Source organism: Chelonia mydas, chromosome 2 (genome assembly GCF_015237465.2).
Source record: "Chelonia mydas isolate rCheMyd1 chromosome 2, rCheMyd1.pri.v2, whole genome shotgun sequence".
NCBI classification, from domain to species: domain Eukaryota; kingdom Metazoa; phylum Chordata; order Testudines; family Cheloniidae; genus Chelonia; species Chelonia mydas.
Window position 1 is genome coordinate 255,979,722 of NC_057850.1, and position 23,787 is coordinate 256,003,508.

Consider the following 23,787-nt stretch of genomic DNA (forward strand, 5'->3'; position numbering starts at 1 on the left):
ATGGCCCGGTCTGCTTTCCCTGCACCAGCTCTGTCTGGAAGGGTCAGTGGATGGGGCTTTGTGCCCTGGAGCTGCGCTGAAGGGCCAAGCTCAGGAAGGGGCTGTCTGGCATGGTGGGGGAAGAGGGCCAATACTCCTGGGGTGTTGCCTTCTGTTCCCCACTGGCAGAGTGCCCACCAACATCCCCAGTAGAAGAGCATAACTGCTGGCTGGTAGCTGCTGTAGCAGTCAGGGAACATGGTGGGCAGGGCAGGGAGCCTGGTTCGGACAGCGGAGACCACCAGCACAGAGCCCTGTCCGTTTCCCCTGCCGGAAAGGGCCCGCTCCTGACTCCAGCCTTTCAGCATGGCCCATCATGCCCCCCGCAATAACCTTACTACACGCCCCCCCCGGGGGGGGTGTGCCCCATAGTTTGGGGGGGGGGGTGTGCCCCATAGTTTGGGAACCTCTGTCCTATAGGTACATTGGTTCATGGGACCGATTCTGCATTACTACACTGTCTAATTGTACAAACTTTATATCCGTGGAAGCTAATGTCATAATAAAACTGACCTTACGTCAGGAGAATAGTTTTAATATGTTGAAATACAGGATAAAAGGCATTTAGTACAGGACAGGCAATTTTCCATTTAAATAAGCAACATCGCTGGTAATACAGGACTGTTGACAACCCTACAGCCTGCAGCCCACCTACCCGGATACCAGGATCCAGACTTTGTGCTGGACAGTGGAAGGAGAGGATTCCAACCCCCCTTGAGCCAGGCCCGCTCCACACCTGCTCCCCACACGAAGTCTGCCTGCGCGGCTCTTGCTGAGAGCGCTAGGATCTCGGCGTAGCCTTTGAAAGCCACATCTGCTCTCAAAGCCTGGAGAGAGGCAGAGCGTCTGGGCCAGAGCCAGAGCCCGCGGAAGTGGGTGAAAGTTTTTCCATAAACAACGTGCTTTGGATCAGGCCCTAAGTGACTTCTCTCCAAAGAATGAAGCCTGTGAATTGCAGATGGGCGAGAACTTCCCCTCAGTGTCAGGGAAAACAATTCAGAGCAGTTAGGCATATTACAACAGGCCACTTCTCTCCTGCTCCTCACGCTGCACCTTGAGTTCCCTCCTGTCCTTAAAAGGAAGGCAGGTAATATGAGCGCCAACCTTAGCAGCAAGTGGCAGTCAGGTGCTAGCAATCTGTGAGGCAGTGGTCTCTGATGCCCATTAAACCCCACCAGCAACCTGCTGGGGGGGCTGCTAATCCACCCTCAAACTCCCCTACCCCAACTGCCTTCTTCCTGCAGCTTAATCTCATCTCTCAGCTGTTAGTGCCACTCGCAGAGCTCCCCCCCCCACCACCACACACACTCCCCCATTCTCTGCCTACCAAAATGTGTGTGTGTGTGGGGGGGGGGGGTAGCTCAGGACCTCTGCCTTGCAGTGGGGTGGTGGGGTAGGGGCTTCTACCTAGTGGGGGGGGGTCCGAAGGCTTCTGCCCAGCAGGGCGCACGTTCCAGGGCTTGGGGCTTCAGCAGGAGTGGGGCTGAAGCCCCAAGCCCCAGCAGGTGCGCCCTGGCTCTCTCGAACTTCTGAAGATTGTCATATGTGTCTCAGTACATTTGGCCATCACTATGCTATACCCCCAGAGCATTGTGGGAGCTGGCAAGAAAGAGTCCATGAAACAGAACTGTGCTACCTAAGATACTTATATGGCACCCATCACCATTGCATCCAGGTCCTTCATAACCGTTCAAGTATTTATCCTCACGACGCCCCTGTAAGACAGGGCGGTGCCCATTTTAGAGACGGGCCCCAAGAATAAGCAGTCTGCCCAAGGTCCTGGAGGAAGCCTGTGGCATGAACCTGAACCCAAGTCCTCGGCTAGTGTCTCAACCACTGGACCATCCACCTTCTACAACGTGTCAGACCTCTAAACTCATCAGCCCAGAAATGGGCCACATAGTGCAGGACTATTAACTCTGGTCCCTTTCTTGTCCAGAGAAGGATTAGACGACCCTGCATTTGGAACGAGAGCTCACCAGGTGTCTGTACAGCTCCTAGAGCAACAGGCCACTTCGGGGTTTTGAGGAGACCTCGGAGCGACTAGACTCCAAATAAAGTCAATGCAACCTGGCAGGACATCCCAGCGTTTACCTGCAATCAGCGTTTGGAGCGGCTTTTAAGATACCAAAGTTCACCCGCATTCCGGAAAAATCACACCAGGCTAGTCTAAAACTTCGCAGTAAACTTGTTGGGAGAATGACAGCAATTGTGCCATTTGCAGAGCACCCGGGCACGCTCTTCCACCGTGACTAATAAGCTTGGTATTTGTTTTTGCTCAGCCAGGGAGGCTCCAATCCTGAGCTGAACACAGGGTTCTGAATCTGGCTTCACCAAGCTACTGATCCCAGGTAAAATTGGTGCTTCCTGCCTCGTCCAGGTCTGTCTCATCCGATACAGGAACAATTTCCCACACAAACAGGCTCCAATCGGTCTGCTTAGGAAAAGTGGCTCCAACTAGATTCTCCCCCCTCCTTTTGCCAGGGTCATCTTGCGTTTCTCATAAGAGATCTCAAGGCTCCTATTTTAACCTGATGACACTGCTAAGGACTCAATTCTCTCCCAGTGCTTCTGTATCTTACATTCACCAGTAACACCAAGATCCACCCCATTCCCCCCCCACACACACACAATTAAGGCACCGTGAACCCTCCCTCCCCTTGGTAAGAAAGCAGAATGCCAACAGACCCTGCCTGTGGCAGACACTCCCAGGGAATGCACTGAATTCTACCACCACTGGCCCAATTAAAGGGCTCTCCATGTTCAAAAAGATTTCAACTGCATTTTACCTTGTCTATTTAATCTGGGGAGAGTAACCTTAAATGCTCCCTCATGCAGTTTGGCCATTTAAGATCAAGCGAAGCCAGCTTTACCGTGCACCCTGGTGGCTAAAATAACTTACTTTACATAAGACGAACAATCATGTTTTCCTTGGGCCGCTGCAGCTTCAGTTCCTCTGGGCTTCTGAGCGCTGAACTACCAGAGTCTCTGATCACCACACCCACAGCTCCCTTCCTCCCTCCCACAGCAAGTTGCCTACTTTGCTGAAACACAGATCCAGGCCTGTGCACTGGGCGAGACACACACACAGGGCCCTGAGATAGAATTACCAAACCCTGGTAAAGGGAAACTAGGCATTGGCTGCTCGTTACCTTTGTTCTCCAGTTGCTTAGAAACAAAAACCCCTGTCGCTTCAATCCGATGTGTCAATTACTGTTATATATATGTTGGAGGCATGTAAAATAGACGTATGATTTAAAGGGAAAGTCATGGAATGAATTCCTCTCCACTAGGTTACATCCCCTGGATCACCACGCCCAATATCTCCCCAGCCCCAGGCAATGTATTGCCCCCTCCTTTTGTGTATTTCGGTGGGTTCCATGAGCCTTCCCCAGCTGGGTTCCTTGCATCATTTACCTTGCTCGGCAATTTTCACCCTTGCCTGGCTTCTGCTGTTAAGAACAGCATGAGAGTCCGATCAAAGCACTGGGAAAAAGGAGAGCCATCGCTATTCAAAGTGCACTGGGCACATAGCAGGTTTAGTGTGCAACAGACTGCATGAGACGTGTGCGCTGTGTATTCCCCACGGCAGCACACAAGCCACTACACCTTCATACTGTCACCAGCAAGGGAAGATCTTTTTTAACCACACCTCCTTACCCCTCCCCACCCACCTCCAGTTGCCCTTCAACCTACCAGAGCCCTCTGCCCAAAAGCCCTTCAGCTTTTCTAATCCATCCATAATTAACAAATCCCTGCAATCCTTCATCAGGCAGCAAGCCTACCGTACGAGAGCCGCTAAACAAAGCCCCGCACTGTCCCAGCCTGCTTCAGGGAACGCTGGAGAGCAGGAACAAAGCCCCATTCTCTGATTCCCCAGACGCTCTGACACTACAATTTACTGGCTTTCCTCCCCAGCTGGATGATTTCAAGGAGCTTTACACGCCGCAGGAACTTACTAACACAGGAGGTCCGGGGCTCATCAGTCCATCACTCAGAGGATGCCCACTGCACAAAGGAGAGTGGAGAGGTGTCCAGGCTGGGCGAGCCTTTGTTGAGAGTGATTGTTTTATCACGTTGACTTCCTCCCTGCTCGCCCGGAACTCCACGGCCCTTTTCAGCATGGGACATGCACCATAATTCACTGTCCACTTCAGCAAGGGTGACTTGCCCAGCTCGGCTGTGCAGCAAGCCAGTCCATATAAGGCATGCAGGTATATACACACAGCAGGGAACAATCCTATACCGCAAGATTGGTCCCTCTTCTTTTCCAGCCTGTTAGGTCCTTAATGTCAGACTCAGATTCGATCCATAAAAAACTTATGGCAAGATGAAGGGGTTTGTGGTTAAATGCAGGGCTCCAAACCAAGAAATCTAGGTCTTATGCTTGGCTCTGCCATATGTTTCCTGTTAAGTGACTTGACCAAGCTTATATCTGTGCCTCAGTTTCCCCCCTCTGTAAAATGGAGAGAATACTCCTAACTAAAAGGTGTGTGAAGAGATTTTGCTCTGCGGTGCAATGAGACGGCAGGGTATCACAAACAGCATGGCTCTTCTTAAAGGAAAACTTGCTTCCTCTTTTTGCCCTCTCAGGAAGTCCAAGGGTGGAGTGTAGGGAGCTATATTTGCCTTGGACCAACTCTTAGGAGCTGCTTTTGAAACATCCAGTTGACATGCTTGGTCCGCGGCTTGAAGAAAAGTCACCTTCCCTGGTGGTACACCTCCAAGCAGAAGTCATCTTTCTGGAGCACAGCGCAAGGGGTTGCTTTATTTACAGGGCTGTTGTGTTCCAGGCTCCATGTATGAACACATTTCTCTCAGGCAGGGCTCGGCAGGGATCTGAACCCAACAGAAACCAATCTGAACTTCTAATAGCAGAGCCAGCTGGTACTTTTAATCAGAGAATCTCAAAGCCCCACCACTAGTGTCTAATGGCACAAACCCCAACACCCTTGCCCTGCCCCCTTCCCCAAGGCCCCGCCCCTTCTGAGCCCCCGCCCCTTCTCACTCCAGACCCCTTCGCTCACTCTCCTCCACCCTCACTCATTTTCACTGGGCTGGGGCAGGGGGTTGAGGGGCGGGAGAGAGTGCAGGCTCTGGGCTGGGGTCAAGGGGTTTGGAGTTTAGGAATCATCCAGTGCACTACGTGCCTCAGTAAACACATGGGTGCAACCAGACAATCACTATGCACTTGTCTTGGAAGTGTGCACCAGACAACCAGTTTCATTTTCAAAGGGAACCTGCACAACACCTTCAAAAGAAGAGCCTGGGAGCTGAAATTCATAACTCTGCTAGACACTAAAAATCATGAACTGAATAGAGAGTTACTGATTTATGGCTTATTACAAACGATCTAAAACCCACTAACAGCCCCTCCCCACCAAGCTGCCTTCCCCCCCACCCTTATCACTGGAAAGGGTATTAAACTGGCCACTTCCCCTTGAAATGTGTTAACTACTTATGCTAAAGAATCTGTTCCACCTTGTATTGAGCTGTGATGCTCTGAGTAGGTCTATACTGCAACTAGGCACCTGCCGCTGGCTGGAGCCAGCTAGGGTGACCAGATGTCCTGGTTTTATAGGGACAGTCCCGATATTCAGGGCTTTTTCTAATATAGGTGCCTATTACTCACCCACCCCCACTCTGTCCCGATTTTTCACACTTGCTATCTGGTCACCCCAGTGCCAGCTGACTCAGGCTAAGGGGCGGTTTAATTGCAGTGTAGACAAAGACATTTGGGCTAGGGTTGCAGCCTGAGCTCTGTGACCCTCTCACCTCGCAGGGTCCTAGAGCCCAGACTCCTGCCCGAGCCTGAACGTCTACACCACAATTAAACAGCCCCCTATCCCAAGCCAGCTGGCACAGGCCACCCATGGGTGACTAGTTGAGGGTATGTCTACTCTGCAGAGTACATTTCTCAGGCCTGAAGAAGACCTCTGTGTAAGCGTCTCTCTCACCAACAGAAGTTGGTCCAATAAAAGATATTCCCTCACCCAGCTGGTCTCTAACATCTGGGACAGTGGTGCCGGAATGGGAGAGTCAGGGAGCCATGGCCCTCCCGCTTTTTGAAAGACCCATCTATTTTTCACCACGGTGGACCCTGCTCCCTTCCCCTCTTCTTCTCCCCACCCACCGAACCCCCACCCCCTCCCCAGCCAGGCCAGCAGCTGGTGGAGCCGGGCCAGGGAGCCCGGGCAGTTATGGGAGCCGTGCGGACCCTCCACCTGCTCATTGTGTCGGGGGCCTGAGAGCAGCTCCTGGCCCGTGTCCCCGCCACCCAGGGCACATGGAGGGTCTGCGTCGTCGCTCTCCATAGCTGCCCGCTTGGCTCTTACCGTGGCCAGGCTACAGCTCTGAGGCCCCACCCTCTGGCCGGAGCTGGGTCGGGGTAAGAACCATGTGGGCAGCTGTGGGGAGCCTGGGTCCCTCCACCTGCCCTGGTCAGTGGGCCTGGGGCGGGGGGGCAGAGACACAGATAGGGGGCTGCTCTTGCATGCACGCACACACACCCCTCCCACCTAGGGCAGGGGATGGGGGCCTCCGAGGGATGAGGAGGGGGCCCTTGTCCTCCCCCCCACTTTTGGAAAGGCTCTGCCACTCTTGATCTGGGACCAGCACGGCTACAACACTGCATCCAAAATGAATGCTTCATTCTGATGCTCCAAATGGAAGACAAACAAAACACATGTTCAGCAACATACAGATGTTCATCATTCCTGACCAGCTCACGCAGGAAGTTGATGGCACAGCCAGAAATAGACCCCAGGCCTTCTGATTTGACCTTGTCCTGTCCTTCAGCCATGAGACCGACCATCCATCTTGTATGACTGGCCGTGGCAGACAGTCACCACCATGACACAACACTAATTCCTAGTACCCTCCCACTAGTTCTCAGTGGTTCCTTTACTCCCACTGTCCACCTCCTTCTTCCTCAGGCCTGGCTTCACTCCTCTACCACTCACTCCCCACCCAACACCATGCCAGGATTACACAGCCATTGCACCCACCCATCCTCCAAGGTCTTCAGCCATTCTTGGATTTAAAGATTCCGGGATGATGGATTTAATTATGTACACACTCCGGGCCTGTACATAAGTGGATAAGGCCCTGGCCTGTGGCCTACCCTCGTTCTGCCACTAGCCTGCTGTGTCACCTTGACAAAGTCCCGTAATCTCTCTGCCTCGGTTTCCCCTCCCATCTTTTCTAGCTAGATTCTCTTCAGTGTCTCCTGCTCTACGTACATTCATTTCCTAGCACAAAGGAGCCCTGCAGTCTCAGGTGGTAATACAAGTAACTACCAACCTCCTTTCCTCGCCCAGCCGGATGGGAGTGCAGGAGAACAGGGAGATCCGACATCCGTATTGAAAAGCTGCCTAGTTCCGAATCCTTTTCTATCAAGCTCTTTGGAGAAGCACATTTGCATGGAGCATCCCCGGTCTATCAAAGGGCATCCTGGGGTACCCAGCCTTTAAGGCACCTGGCTTGCATCTGCCTTTAGCGCGGGGAAGCGTTGCCCGTACCTGCCAGGGCTCAGCTCCCTGGCTCTCTCAGCCTCCTGAGGCACGAGCACCCCCCCCCTCAGCCTAGCAGACTCAGCTGTCCCCCAGGAAGGCCACAGACAGGAGTTGGAGCGTGCCAGCATCCTCCAAGTATCCCCCTGCAGCCCCTTAGCCACTGGGCACAGAATTACCAGGCTTGCGGTTCCTCAAGGAACAGGGCACCACAGCCTACACCAGAGGTGGGCAAACTACGGCCCGCAGGCCACATCCAGCCCACGGGACCCTCCTGCACAGCCCCTGAGCTCCTGGCCCAGGAGGCTCGCCCCCGGCCCCTCCCCTGCTGTTCCCCCTCCCGCGCAGCCTCAGCTCACTGCGCCGCGGGTGCAAGGCTCTGGGCGGCAGGGCGGTGAGGTCTTGCCAGGCAGTGCAGCTGCAGAGTCCGGCCTGACCCGGCGCTCTGTGCTGCACGGTGGCGTGGCTGGCTCCAGCCGGGCAGCGTGGCTGCCTCTGCTGGTGCTCTGGGCAGTGCGGCTGTAGCGTCACCAGCCACCAGTGCTCCAGGCAGCATGCAAGGGGGCAGGGAGCAGGGGGGGTTGGATAGAGGGCAGGGGAACAGGGGGATTGAATGGGGGCAGGGGTCCTGGGGGAGGGCAGTCAGGAAGGAAGGGGGGGGTTGGATGGGGCAGCAGGGGGCAGTGAGGGGTGGGGGTTCCCAGGGCATTCAGGGAGAAGGGGTAGTTGGATGGAGCAGGGGTCCGGGGGGTGGGGGGGGGGGGGGGGCGCCAGTCAGGAATGAGAGGAGGTGTTGGATGGGGCGGCAGGGGTGGGCAGTCAGTGTTGGGGGGGTCCAGGGGCGGTCAGGGGACAGGGAGGGGTAGATGGAGCAGGGGTCTCGGGTCGGTCGTCAGGGGGTGAGAAGCGGGGGGAACGGGGGGTCGGATAGGGGGCAGGGGCCAGGCCATGCCTGGCTGTTTCAGGAGGCGCAGCCTCCCCTAACTGGCCCTTCATGCAATTTTGGAAACCCAATGCAGCCCTCAGGCCAAAAAGTTTGCCCACCCCTGAGCACACAGCTCCGCACATAGCGCTTCGAGCTGTTTATAGAGAAAAATTCCTCTTGCTTATTCAACAAAGAACAGATTCATATGATCGCAAACAAATACTCGGAACAAAGGACGGGTTTGTAAGAACCTAATCACAACACGGGCTAGAGCCCAAACTCAGCTAACAAGACGCACGGCTGTCTAATAAGGCACTGCTTACCCCGAAGTCCTTCTTCACAGCGTCTTTCACCCAGGATGGCTAAGACCCTGCTTTCCTGAGGCCAAGCCCACCGGCAGCTTGCTTCTCCCTGACAGAGGCCCACTGCCCAGGTATCTTTCTGCACCCTCAGAGGTATCAGCAGAGACCTTTGCTCTCCTCCCTTTGGCCCTCCAGCTGTTTACCTTAGTTTTCCTTCTGAAATCTCCACAAGCTGCAAATTAGCATTTGATTTCCTATGCGAAGAGACTTCTATTGTAGGACACACAATACACAACATTCTGCCGGGGAGATGGGGGTCTCCCATCTCCGGTCTGGAGAAGTCGGTCTCAAGTCATGGTATCTTTAACTACAAGGCCTTCAGCATATACATTTCCCACCCACATCTTTGGCATTCTCCACACATACATTTTGCAAAGTTTATGCTGACCGGTGTGCTGAAAACCTACGTGACACTCTTTGGTGAGCTAAAACAACCTCCCGCCCCCTTTGGATCCCTGTAACCCATATGCCCCCCGCCAGCTGGCATCAAGGAGGTCCTTGAGTCACAGGTCTAGAAGCACGGGATGGTCTGTGAGTGCTGACAGCAGGTAATGGAAAAATCTCATCCTACTGCCACACGTTCATGATTTGCATCAGCTCAGGATGTGGCCCTACGTCCCCAAAGAGGGTTTTCGGTAATGACGGAGATTTTCCCCCCTCCACACCCCCAGTTGGGGCTTTAAGGAAGTTGGTTTATAGCTCAAGTTCCTCTGTTCTGTTTGAGTGTAGAAACACATTCTTCCCTGCCCCGGAGGCGGGGGGGAGGGGGGAAAAGAGGTGTCAGGGCGGCTGGTGATGCTGTGCTGAGTAAGCACCGGAGGGAGTGGTTTGCAGACAATCCAGGGACAGTGCCAGCTCAGCTTACAGGAACTATTGGTTATTTAAGTTTTAGTTCGGGGTGATTTATAGGTTTCCAGGAATAACCTTACCTTGAAACAATGAGTCACTGCTTCAGCTGAAGGCACCACTGAAGCCTGGAGCTGGACAGAACCATCCCCAGCAGCTCACACTTGGAATTAATTCAGCGCAGTCACAAAGCCTCAGCCCTGCTCAGGACACAAAATTGAGAAGCCTTGCCTCGTCTCACTATAAGTAGCATTGCATCGTCCACCCTTCCTGCCAGAACGCTTCTGAAGAATGCGGGGGTAGGGGTGGGGAAGAGAAGAGAGATGTCATTCCCATGTCAGATTATGAGCGCTGCACAGTTAGTGTTATAACCCACGCCAAGAGTGTGGGGGGCTCTTTTTGTCCCCTGCAACAGCTAGATCAGAGGCTTATGCAAAGTAATGCACCCTGGAAAAAACAATCCCAACTATACATACAGAATGATGGGGTCTAAATTAGCTGTTACCACTCAAGAAAGATCTTGGAGTCAGTGTGGATAGTTTCTCTGAAAAACTTTAGAATTACCATTAGAATCTCCTTCCTTGGAAGTTTTTTTAAGGTCAGGCTTGACAAAGCCCTGGCTGGGATGATTTGATTGGGGATTGGTCCTGCTTTGAGCAGGGGGTTGGACTAGATGACCTCCTGAGGTCCCTTCCAACCCTGATATTCTATGATTCTATGAAATATCGGCTCAATGTGCAGCAGCAGTTAAAAAAAAAAGCGAACAATGTTAGGAACCATTAGGAAAGGGATAGATAAAAAGACAGTAAATATCATATCGCCACTGTATAGATCCACGGTATGCCCACACTTCGAATACTGCATGCAGTCCCAGTGGTCCCCATCTCATAAAACCATGACTGGTGTGGAAAAAAGTGTTATTTACCCTTCTCATAATACAAGGACCGGGGATCACCCAATTAAATTAATAGGCAGCAGGTTTAAAACAAAACAAAAGGCAGTACTAGTTCACACACTGCACAGTCAACCTGTGCAACTCCTTGCCAGGGGATGTTGTGAAGGCCAAACGTATAGTGGGTTCAAAAAACCTATTTAAGTTCATGAAGGATAGATCCATGAATAGCTATTAGCCGAGATGGTCAGGGATGCAACCCCATACCCTGGGTGTCCCTAAGCCTCTGACTGCCAGATGCTGGGCCTGGATGACAGGGGACAGATCACTCGATAATTGCCCTGTTCTGTTCATTCCCTCTGAAGCACCTGGCACCGGCTACTGTTGAAGACAGGATACTGGGCTAGATGGACCATTGGTCTGATCCAATCTGGTTATTCTTATGCTACTGCTTCCAAGCGAATGGAGCTTGCTTTTAGATCCAGGTGTCCCATGTTCAGTTCCCAGAGAGGACCTGGCAGGTGTATTGTTACATTAGCAAAGCCCTAGTGTACACCACATTTCAAAAATGCTCTACCTAAGACGACAGGGATGATCTCATTCAAGGAAAGCTAACCCACATCTTGGTCCAAATCTTTTTTCCAAATGAGCTACCTCCTAAAATTGCTGAAATGTATCTCAGGAGGTTAGGCTAAGACCCAGTGCTTCCCTTTGGTTTTAATCAGCCAATGCATTCTGGTTCATAGCTCATTCAAAGCAGCCCCAGAATGATGTGGCTTTGAAGACAGCAGTTCTCACGGGACTTGAGATCCCAAGCCAGACCTCCTTCAAAACAGAATGAGATCTCAGAAATATGTGCAAAGGAAAGGGGAATTATCGAAGCCCCAAAGTTGTTTACTTGATTCCTGTTTTATGCAAACCTCTCTGTCCAGCCCTTGACAAAGAAGTAATTCTTCCGCTCTACTCCACGCTGATTAGGCCTCAACAGGCATATTGTGTCCAGTTCTGGGCACCACATTTCAGGAAAGATGTGGACAAATTGGAGAAAGTCCAGAGAAAAGCAACAAAATGATTAAAAGTCTAGAAAACATGACCTATGAGGGAAGATTGAAAAACATTGGTTTTGTTTAGTCTGGAGAAGAGAAGACTGAGGGGGGACATAACAGTTTTCAAGGACATAAAAGGTTGTTACAAGGAGGAGGGAGAAAAATTGCTCTTCTTTATTTCTTGTCCTATCCTCCGAGGTTATGGGCTTAAATTGCAGCAAGGGCGGCTCAGGTTGGACATTAGGAAAAACTTCCTAACTGTCAGAGTGGTTAAGCACTGGAATAAATTGCCTAGGGAGGTTGTAGAATCTCCATCTTTGGGGATTTTTAAGAGCAGGTTGGACAAACACCTGTCAGGGATGGTCTAGATAATACTTCCTTGAGTGCAGGGGACTGGACTAGATAACCTCTCGAGATCCCTTCCAGTTCTATGATTCTATAAAGGGATGTGCTGGGAAACTTCCTAACACAACCTGAAGCCAAGCAAAGCTTAAGTGTGGAACTGGTCATGAGCCAAGAATGCTGAAAAGCTCATCAAAACATCAGTCAACTGGGGGTTGCATTTGCACAAGTCAAGTCACGTTCTAGGATCTTGACAGAATTTGATGAGTTTGATCCTAATGAGGCGGCAAAATTTGGTAGTTTTCATTAGGTTTAGAGGATTATTTTTAATTCATTCAAATGCAGCTTTCATGAGATTTGGGGTGAGAAGGTAGGACGGACTCCAGTGAACTGAAACAGCAGAGTTTTGCAGAGCTGGAATTGCTAGCCTGGTGAAATATAATCCAAAGCATAGGTAAATTAAATCAACAACAGATCTATAGATCCCAAGACCAGAAGGGACCATTGTGATCATCTAGTCTGACCCCCTGTATAATGCTGGACAGAGAACTTCCCCCAAACAGTTCCTAGAGCCCATCATTTAGAAAAACATCCAGTCTTGATTTAAAAATTGTCAGTGATGGGGAATCTACTACCACAACCTTTGGTAAATTGTTCCAATGGTTAATTACCCTCATTGTTAAAAATTACACCTTATATCTAGTCTGAATTTGTCTAGCTTCAATTTCCAGCCACTGGATCACGTTAAACCTTTCTCTGCTAGACTGAAGAGCCCATTATTAAATAGTTGTTCGCCATGTAGATACTTATAGACTAATCAAGTCACCCCTTAACCTCCTCTTTGTTAAACTGAGTAGATTGCCTTCTAGTGATGGACTCAAGGAGCTCAAAAAGAAAAGGAGTACTTGTGGCACCTTAGAGACTAACAAATTTATTTGAGCATAAGCTTAAGCATAAGAAGCATAAGCATAAGTGGGCAGGTTTTCTGATCCTTGAAACCTTGAAAGCAGCTTTCAGAAATCAAATGGGAAACAGAATGAGATTGCGCTCAGGGGGCATGACTTCAACACTCTTCAGCCTGCTGCTGTGGCAGTGTAATTGTATGGGGACTTCAGATGCGATGGTGGAAACCTTACACAGCAGGTAGTTAGGGGACCAGCACCAGTCACTACACAGCTTGAAACGTCACCAGGGCCAACCCTTAAGGGTATTCCACGGATCGAGCCAATCTGCCACCTTATAGGTAGTCAGCATGATGGACACAGCATAGCCAGCAACTCAATTGGTGCTCCAGGGCTTCCTGAGAAGTCTCCTTGGTACAGATCTCAGCTGGTGTGAGCCTCAGCTGCGTTGATCTCAATGGAGCGATGCTTGTTCACACCAGCTGAGGATCTGGCTCTAGTGTGCCACCAAGATGGGGCAGCAGGCTGGACTGTTCTCACCCATTCAGCTGCCCTTAGGGGCCCAAGTCAGAGTTGGGCATGTTTTGCCCATGCACCTGTTGAGTCCAGGAACTCAGTATTTGTGTGAGCAAGTCGGACAGTTGTGCATGGAGACAGGGAGCTAGGTATAATTCTGTTACCCCACTAGCACAGACAAAAACAACGTTTAGGCCTACTTCGCAATCCAGCCCTTCCCAACCCTCTTACAAGTATAATAGAGGCTCTCTCTCTGAAAGATCCAATTGGTGTATGATGCAAGACCGGTCAGAAGAGGGGGTAGGGGAGTACAAGAGAACAATGGGTACAAAGCAGTGATTTTCCTAGCTCTGGGCAGTCACTTGAAGCCCTCTGTAGATCAGCCCCATATGATGATCCCTATAATGCTGTCAAGAAACTTTCCCTAGGGTATCTGGCCAGACTGACTGATAGGGGTAGAGATCCAGGGAGCTCATCCAGAGGTTTGGTTTGGATTTTTTGGACAAGACATTTTCCATGCCAGAGATGCCAATTTGTCAAAGCCAAAACTGTTCGCAGAAAGGGCTGGTTCTGACAAATCGTCAAAACTTCCCATTGACAGTTTCAAAACTAGCAGTTCCATTTTCTGGGTCAAATCAACTTCCACTTGGATATTTAAGGTAGTTTATAGTAACAAAAAAGTTAATGTTAAAATCTCAACAAAAGGTTTCAGTTGTCCTGAGCCAAGTGTTTTTTCAGTTAATGAAAAGTTTGAGATTTTGACTTTCCATCCCAGTTTGGGACAGGGTGGTTCTTTTGCCAGGGGGTGGGGGGAAAGAAGAGAAGAGACCGCAAAAATTCTTAATGGGACAGGGAAACAGTTTCCCAGCCAGCTCCAGAGATCAAGTATGTCAAACTGTCAAGCAACAATGACCTCTTGCATAAATAGTCTACAGCATTCAAAGCCTAGACACTCAGAATCATCATGACCTCTAGGTGCTACTGCACTAGATTATTAGATCTTCCGGCCAGGACGATACTAGTGAAGTTAAAGGAGCAGCTTCTTTAGCCAACGGCAGTAGTAAGTATTTATCCTCTAGTGGACCAGCCACTAAAGGTGTGAGGGATGCACAGCACTTTGCTAGTGTTTGTTGTGGTTGTAATAGATACAGACAGAGCAAGGAATCCAGAAACATCCCGTGTTTTCTCCTGGCAGCTGCAAATTCTGGCTTTTGGATAAAGATTGTTTATCCCCTCGATCTAAGGGAATTATCATAGAATCCTAGAAGTGTCTGGCTGGAAGGGACCTTGAGAAGTCATCAAGTCCACCCCCACCCCACACACCGACACCGAGGCAGGACCAAGTAAACCTAGACCATCCCTGACAGGTGTTTGTACAACCTGTTCTTAGAACCCCCTAATGATGCGGATTCCACAGCCTCCCTTGGAAGCCTGTTCCAGAGCTTACCTGCCCTTATAGATATTAGGAAATATTCTAACTAACATCAATTACTTCTTGTCCTACCCTTCAGTGGACACAGAGAACAATTGATCCCCGTCCTCTTTATACAAGCGCTTAACATATTTGAAAAATGTATCAGGTCACCCCACCGTTTAGTCTTGAAAAAAGAAGACACGCCCAGGTTCCCCCCCCACCCCCCTTTAACCTGACCTATGAGGAAAGAGTTTTCTAAACTGAATTAACATTAATCCTTTGAAAAAAATCAACAAGGTCCTTGGATATACTGCCAGGAGTCTGTTGCTGCCACTAGGGGGTGCTGTGGCAGGGAGGACAGAACCTTCAGGCCACGGAATGCTGTTCATTGTTTTCTGCTTAGTGGCTCCCATGGGAGCCCAGGGCCGCATTGCACACACATGCAGGACCAAGACGGTCTCTGCCCCATAGACATTACAATCTAGATGTCTGAGGCAAATGGGAGAGGTATGAGATCAGTGATACACACGAGCTTTGGACAGTAAGCAGGAATCTCACCTGGGTAGTTAGCCAGGTTTGCAGGCATCTCAGCAGAGGTGAGAGTCTTGGGAGATTAGAGGGGGCCATTTAAGGAGTTCACGTGCACACACATACTGGCAGCATGAGAGAAAGCATGGAATACCAGTTACCTAGTCCCTCGTGGGTCAGGACTCGCAGAAGGCACAAAGCCTGGTCCACATCTCCCCCTGGCACAAGTCAATGTTACATGCATCTCCTTGCTTCTCTCCTACTGCTGGTTCCCATGCCTTTCATCAGGCAGAAATCAATAGGTCACCGACTTGTGCAGAAGGAGAGGATTAGTTACTGGTATTTATTGGGAGGATGGGCTGGATGGACTAGTGGATAAAAGACTAGACTGGGGCTTAGGAGAGGTGTCGTCTGTTCCTGGCTTGGCCACGGTCTTCCTGGGTGAACTGGGTCACTGTGACTCAGTTTCCCCTTCCACACACACCCACCCCATCTGTAAAATGGGCATAGCACTCCCCTATCTCCCAGGGAACTGTGAGGATAGAAGGCATTAGTGACTGGGAGGTGCTGAATTTTTACAAGTACACAGAGAGGCAATGCAAGAGAAAAATTGTGTTATTTGACAAGATTATTATAAATTATTATGTTATTGCCCTCCTAGGATTCTGAAGGCTTTTGGAACATGAGTGGATTTCACCTCCACACCCCCATGAAATTAGCAGGGCACTCATTTTACATTTGGCAAATAAAGGTAGAGAGATGAGAATTTCCTCAAGGCCGCAGCCTGGCAGACAGAGCAGGTTCTATCCCTGACTCCTTGTCTTGTGCCTTATGCAGGATCCCTCCTTCACCTGCCTTGCAAGACAGAGCGCTGAACTTAGAACAACTTTCAGCACCCCTCTCCCACACAGCTGTAAGGAGAGATTTGGCCACAGGAGCGACCCAACCCTTTCGAAAAATGTAGCTCCCTCCTGGGACAATCCACTCAGTTTCCCAAAATATCACTTGACTAGCCGCCTAGCTAGATTTTGTCCTGAATAAGAGTCAGGCTAGCCGAAATGGAGCGAAACGCATTCCTTACCAGGGTGCGCGTTATCAACCTGACCACGCAGCTCCATGGAGCGGAGAGAGAAGCTATTGACAGGAGCGGCCTGCTTTGACTTTTCAGCTACTTGATTTACTAGCTTTTTAAAAAAAAAAAAAAAAAAACCACCACCTAGTAACGGTCTTATCCCAAGGTGCACTGCAAAACATTCTTTGTCAACATGGAAACCGCTGGCAGGCAGCCTGAGCTTGGCAGGACTCCACATTAATGTTTAAACAAGTAATTTGACACTCGAGTTGCTTTTAGGGAATTTAAAAGGAAAGTGTATTTACGGGACACAGAGTATTTGGGATTTCTGTATAAATAGACAGGGAAGTGATTCTGTACTGACACAGATGTTATCATACTTCTGTGGATAGTTAGAGAAGGGAACGGTCGCTGTGATACAGTATATATAGCTTAGCAGGGTCATAATTTGCCTAATGAAGTCTAGCAATACTATGTACAATTGCTATACTGTTCCTCCAGCGGGCACATTTCAAGCTGAATCCATCACTCAGGCCCGTCCTGCCTTCATTTGCCACTACTCTTCCTGATGCATTTTAATTTTGTAATTGCCATTTATTTCTGTCGGTCTAGATAGCATACTTTTCTGCCGCCACCCCAGTCCCTGAGCTCCTCTGCCTTTATTCTCACGGCACCCGTGAGACAAAGCAATGCTATTATCCCCACTGCTCAGATGGGAAACTGAGGCACAAACAGCCTAAGTGACTTGCCCTAGGTCGCCCATTTAGCTAGGCTTGGCAAAACGTGTTTTATTATTTCAATTAAATATCAATGTTTGAACAAAATGCTTAAAATAATCTATCAATTTAAAATTTCACAGTTGCAAGATATGATGAGTAGGGGGGTTACCACATTTGCAGCTGTGAAACACAAGTAATGGACCACGACAGCTGGTCTTTTGTGTACTTTTACCCTATACAATAGGGTAAAAATACACAGCGTTTTTCAAACTGGGAGTCTTGACCCAAAAGGGGGTTGCAAGCCTATTGTGGGGGAGGGGTCGTGGCATTGCCACCCCTTACTTCCGCGCCGCCTTCCGCGCCGGGTTGCAAGAGAGCGGCGGCCGCTGGCCAGGGGCCGAGCTCTGAAGGCAGCGTCGCTGCCAGCAGCAGCGCAGAAGTGAGGGAGGCCTGGAACACACGACCGTACGGACACGGCCGCGAAATCTGCTATCGATGCCCTGACCAACCCGCGAAAAACGTGTGACTTCGCGGAGATTTAAATAGACCCCTAATTACGAGGGGGTCAGACAATAACTCATGACAGTAGATGCTGACATGCAAAGTTAAAGCTTTCTAGCCGTTACAACACAATGTCGTCATCGCATGTCAAAATATACCAAGTAAATATTCTTACATCAAACTAATAAGTCCCCCGCAGCATTTTTCTTACTTTGCTGATCATTACATTTCTATCCTCTTCAGTGGATATGTTTTTTTCAGGTAGAGCTGGTTGAAAGATCGCCAAAGGAACAAACATTTTTCCATCAGAGAATAAAAGTTTCAAAAAACAAAACATCACACACAGTCTGCCAACTCGGCTAGCTCACATGCCCAGCTCCTCAGCAGTCCACTTGGGAGGCTGACAGGACTTCTGGGTTCTCCTCCCAGGCTCCTCCTCTATTCGCCTTGTGCACTGCCAAGCTCTCACCCCCCAGAGCCCCTCCTCGTCCCCATCAGATCAGCAGGCTGGAGCCTGGGTGCTCAGACCCCATGGCAGCCCTGATTCCCAGCGTCCACGGCTCTGTGGCAGCCCACCAGGTGAACTACCCCAGAGCTGAGGCTCCAGTCCCTTTCATGGCAAATTTCAAGATCTGGGTTTTATTCAGAACCACATTCATAGAATTGGAAGGGACCTAGTCCAACCCCCTGCTCAAACCAGGACCAATCCCCAATTTTTGCTCCAGATCCCTAAATGGCTCCCTCAAGGATTGAACTCACAACCCTGGGTTTAGCAGGCCAATGCTCAAATCACTGAGCTATCTCCCCCCCCCGCAACCCAACTTTGGAAATCTCTCTCACGGAAGATTCTGATCATCCCCTTTCTCTGCACAGTGCCCAGGCAATATATTTGTTTGGCAAGATGAAGGACATGTTCTTTATTTTTTCAAGGGGTTCCCAAAGATTCAAGATACAACAGCAAGTGGAGTAGCCCCTGTGGTTTCACAAAAACAACATGCTGCCCATCTTAATGAGGGCTCCCAGAAGAGTTCCCATTGGCCTGTGATAAATCCCAGTCAAAGAGGGCTGAATGAGTGGGAGATCTATACCTTTGTTTGCCTTATTTACATAAAGTCACTTTCTCCAAACTCACACAGGGGTGCTGGAACAATTTGTATAGTGGGGGTGCTGAGAGCCACTTAACGAAACTAAACCCTGTATATAATGGAAACCACTTAAAGCCAGGAGGTGCTGCAGCACCTCCAGCACCCCTAGTTCCAGCACCTATGAACTCACAAGTCCTGCAATATTCCCCAAAGCCTCAGCTCCTGGAGTCAGGGGATGCCATGAGAATCAGCTCTCAGGGAGGCAAGGAGTTTCTAGCCCTCATGGCGGTATAGAAAAGCTTGAGAATCATGAACCCTCTAAAGACTCGGAAGTCAAAAGGCAAATAAAGAGAACTCAAACTTTTTTTTTTTAACTCTCATTTTGGGGGCCCTAGCTTGTTACTTTGGAATACTTGGAAATGGCAATACCTCTTTTCAATAACCACAGCCAAAAGCATCCCTCGGTAAACAAGCGTCCAAGTGCATTTGCTGCAAAGGTCTGTAGTTTGGGCCCTGAAAACTATACCAGTGTACTGATACCCACCACAGCTGTAGTTGTGGTAAGATCTCAACTATGGAGTATGCTCCCCAGGAAATTTGAAGATAGCTGCCATTCATCAAACTTTTCAGGAGTGGGCTGTCTCTTACAAAGTTTGTACAGCACCTAGCACACTTGAAGTTGCTTTTCCAGAAGTATTTTTAGGGGTCCTGAGGATATGTTCTCTGGTGGCAGGGCTAATTTAACAATGCCCAGGGAAGGGATGACTCCCTGAGACCCCAGCAAATCAATCCCACACTCTGTTCACTTTGGAAATTGGGTTTTTTTTGTTTTTTAATTATTTTGTGAGCCCATTGCTGGAAAAAAAATATGAACTGTGCTGAAAATAGCAGTTCTTCATGCCATAAACAAGACACTAGTATGTGTCTATTGCATCTTACCTGGGTGTAGTAGAACATGTTCAGTTTGATGGATGGCTCTAGACTGTTCTCAGTGGTAGCAGATGACAGAACAAGGAGCCATGGTCTCAAGTTGCAGTGGGGGAGGTTTAGGTTGGATATTAGGAAAAACGTTTTCACTAGGAGGGTGGTGAAGCACTGGAATGGGTTACCTAGGGAGGTGGTGGAATCTCCTTCCTTAGAGGTTTTTAAGGTCAGGCTTGACAAAGCCCTGGCTGGGATGATTTAGTTGGGAATGGGTCCTGCTTTGAGCAGGGGGTTGGACTAGATGACCTCCCGAGGTCCCTTCCAACCCTGATATTCTAGGATTCTACGATAAAGATACAATAGGTCCATTTTATTGTTATTCTAGCAGATTAGGAGTCTAGCTGAGAGGAGTCGTTTTTTTAAAGAGACAATTAGGACTAGTTTAGTTCTCCTTCTACCCCAAGGGTTCATAAACACCATTTGGAATCTGGAAAATGGACCAAGCGAAGAGACTGAGCCTTTGGCCACAGCTTCTGTATTATTTCCTGCCTCACCATTGCCACCTTACGTCTTCTCTGGGTAAGGCAGGAAAATGTACCAGCAGAGGATTTCCTACCCCCATTCTTGCATTCGTACACTCCCAGCATTAGGGTGACCAGACAGCAAGTGTGAAAAATCGGGACAGGGCAGGGGTGGGGAGTAATAGGAACCTGTATAAGAAAGAAGCCCAAAAATCAAGACTGTCCCTATAAAATGGGACATCTGATCACCCTACCCAGCATACAGTTCCCTGCGTGGTGCTAGCAAAATTGCTAGCTGTTTAGTTTATCACTGCTTACATCCAGGGCACTGAATTGGCTGGCAGCATGGGAAGGGTCAGCATTTAGGCTTTAATGGGTGGTTTTCTCTAACGTTATACTTACAGATTTCCCTCCTCCACTGCTCCCAGCACCACAGGCTGATCACTAATACAGACACAGTCAGACCAGCTTTGTCTAGATTGTTTTTAACTCACCATATATATGGAAATATTTCCTTTTGTGCTTGATCCATAATCAGGGACCTGTGTAAAGCAACTAAGCCATGATACAAGTGGCTAGAACACCTGGTGAGAACAGCAGATTTGAGAATCTGCCCCTTCCTCCCTGTTCTTTATTGTTGTGGAGGTGATCCCACATCGCTCCAAGAACAAGCATATGCCCTTGCCTGACTCCTGGCCAGACGTGACCGGATCCCCTCAGAGAAAAAGAGCTACAGGAGGGCAGGATGTAGTTACTAGTACAAACATTCAAAAAATGGTGATAGGCCCTATACAATCCTGAGTGACTTAAAAAAAAAACAAACAAGTTTGGGGACTTCATTTACTGTTTTTGAGCAGGGGCTGGGACACAGTTTAAGCTTTTCCTCACAGCTCATGTGTTGGAAGCTTATTTTAAGGTGAAAGCCTAGATTGCCCTACACAACATGCCTCCAGGAGCTGGGGCTTCAAGATGACAAAATATCACAAGACGCATGATAAAAATCACTTGAGTTGGCAACCCTGAATTACCCCTGAGAGAACGTGCCTAGAACATCAGCCTTTTGACTACTGCTGGTTGGAAATTTCTCTTGGACGTGGTTTTTTGTTTGTTTGCTTGTTTTTAAATAAACTGGAAAATGCTGATTTGTTGAAACAAACGTGTTACAGGAACAGATTGGTGTCGATGGAAAACACTTTCACTGGGAAGGTCTCAGGTCCAGGATGGAATTGCTGGTCAAAAATGAGACTGAATGGCCAACAGCCTGGTGGCAAGGGCACTTCTGGAACGCGAGAGCTCCACCCACACCAGTCAGTCCCTGCTCACAGCAGAATTTCTCACCTCCCATCACTCTGAATCAGGAGAAGAAGGGACTTGAACCTGGGGCTCCCGCATCCCAGGGAAAAGCCCTGATCACTGGGCTATTAGCTATTGTAGGGTGCACTCTGCCCCTCCCACTCCCCATTAAAAGTTTTGAAAGGTCTCATTTGTTCTGCATTAGAACGAAGCCAAATTTGTCAAGAAAGGGAATTCTTGTCTTCCCGCCAGCCCTAACTTTAACAACCTTGTTGCTAACACAGCTTGGTGTCGGTTTCATCTGAATGATGGCGCCGGTAACAATCCAGGGCATTGACTCAGTACCAACTCAACAGAGAGTTTCCCCGACTAAATCAGCAACCACACAGCTTCTTGCGGTATCTAGGAGTTCCGGGGAGGTCTTCAGCCCAAGTCATCTCTTTGATCAAACCTACTTAGGGCTCACCTACATCAGGAAGTTTACCAGCAGAATTATACTGCTATAGTTTTACCAATATAACATCCACTGGGGATATTCTTAGACCAGAATAAGTGTCTTTTCCCAGTTTAGTTCAAACCGCTTTCAGAGCGGCATAGACTTGAGATCAGATGAGGCCTGATGGCATATGGCTGCAAAGTCTTTTGGGATGAAAGATGCTAGATAAATGCAGCACATGAAAGACTCCTCTCTGCAGCTATTGACCCTGCCAGTATTAGCTAGCTACAACACGGATTACACATAGCTTGGCTTGCCGCCCTTCTGGTCAGGGAAGAGACATGGCTATCGACCGGCCAGGAGAAAACAAGAGACGAGAGCTGGAACCAGTCATCAGCTGTACGGAAGCAGGGCTGTAATAAGTAAATAGCTTTCCTCTCTGGGGAGTGGGGTCTGATCTCCAGTCACCACCTTGCTGGCAAGATTAGAGCTCAGAGCACTGCCACCCTTCGGCCCACAGCATTTTGTAAGCGACACCAATCTAATTAATTAATGACTCCCCAGGGCTGGCTCTGCGACTGCTGGACTGGAAAGCAAGGCTGCAAGGAGTGGAAAGGACCGTACAGGGTAGCTTCTGGCAGATGCCGAGACTGCTGTTGGAAGCTAGCCGGCTATCAATCACCCTTCCTGCTTGGGCTCCAGTACAGAGAGCGAGACAGAGAGAGAGAGAGAGAGAGAGAGACACAGACAGAGGAAATAAGATGGCGTGGGATCAGCATCCTCTCTGCTGGCAAAGGTGCTCAGCTCTCCTGCTATCTTACTCCAGAGCAGCCATGAGCCAGTTAATAGAGGTAAGGGACTTCCCCCACTTGGACTGGGAAAAGCGGGGTGGGGATACTGGTGGTGCAGACAGCAGGTTGCATGCATCTTATTTTCTTTGCACGTTACCCAGAGATAGGGTGACCAGACAGCAACAGTGAAAAAACGGGACAGGGGGTGGGGTGGGGGTGGGGGGAATACGCGCCTATATAAGAAAAAGTCCCCCAAAACAGGACTGTCCCTTTAAAAACAGGACATCTGGTCACCCTACCCAGGGAGGACCAATGTGGAGAGTGGAGAATTTAAGGTAGCTCTGAGGAGTTAGAGGTTTGCTTAGTTGAAGCTTGTTGCTTCCAGCGGGCCTGTATTCGAGGGATGCACCTGTAAACTACTGCACATTTAAGGTGGTCAGCAGTCAAGTAAAAGCAACCAATTGTTAGGAGCCATTTTGCAGTGGCTAATGGCTACGACAGACTGTCTTGGTTACCTCGGACTTCCCTTATTTCCTCTCATGCATCCAATGTGATGCTGCCAAGAGCATCTGTCCGCACCCCACTTCTCACTCCCTTCACTGGCTTCCTCTCCTTCCGCATCACATGCTAGCTTCTTCTCCTTTCCTTCAGCACCCCGCACAATTTCACCCTGCCTGCATCTCATCCCACTAGTCCCAGCCAAGCCACCCTCTGACCCGTCTCCTTTGTGCCATTCGTTTTCCTCGGAGTCGTCACACCTTCCTCCACGTGGCCTTCTTCTCTGAGCCCTTCGCAATTCACCCGGCCAGGTCATTTGCCTCTCCGCACCCAGGGGGCTAGTCCCCCACCCCAGAACCTTCCAAGCTCTGTCAGCAGCCCTCTGTTGGGCCCTATGGCTCCCGGATAGGCCTCCCCACTGCATTCAGCTCTCAGGCTGTTCACAGCACCTCCTTCTGGCCAGGTATTCATCTGGGCAAACAGTCCCCTGAGCTCCCTGTGGAAAACTCCTTGTCCTCTAGGTCACCGTCAGCCCAGTTGGAGGGGGGAGGAGAACACATTGAAGAAACTTCATGGCTCATTACTACAAACTGGCAGGCAGTGGCTATCAGTTCTCAACTAATA

General features: G+C 49.6%; 2 protein-coding genes across 12 annotated transcripts in view; one reads left to right on the forward strand and one right to left on the reverse strand.

Annotated features, from left to right (window-relative positions):
* Window positions 1-23,787, reverse strand: part of ALS2CL (ALS2 C-terminal like) — a 76,212-nt gene that overhangs the window by 47,331 nt on the left and 5,094 nt on the right. For 2 of the 11 annotated variants that reach the window (XM_043541704.1, XM_043541703.1), the window contains exon 2: window positions 9,767-9,967. The exons of 1 other annotated variant lie outside the window; for it this stretch is intronic. Coding sequence is in view for 4 of the 10 variants with exons in the window: in XM_043541706.1 (XP_043397641.1) it covers window positions 3,999-4,163 (165 nt within the window). In the remaining 6 variants the exon portion in view is untranslated. Of the gene's footprint in view, window positions 1-2,941; window positions 3,146-3,998; window positions 4,958-9,766; window positions 9,968-16,404; window positions 16,531-23,787 lie in introns of those variants that run through there. 8 more of the 11 variants (XM_043541706.1, XM_043541705.1, XM_037891257.2 and 5 more) reach the window with 7 other exon arrangements.
* Window positions 22,269-23,787, forward strand: part of TMIE (transmembrane inner ear) — a 60,839-nt gene continuing 59,320 nt past the window's right edge. The window contains exon 1 of the mRNA XM_043541708.1: window positions 22,269-22,725. Within this exon, the coding sequence (XP_043397643.1) occupies window positions 22,516-22,725 (210 nt within the window). The 5' untranslated portion in view covers window positions 22,269-22,515. The remainder of the gene's footprint in view (window positions 22,726-23,787) is intronic.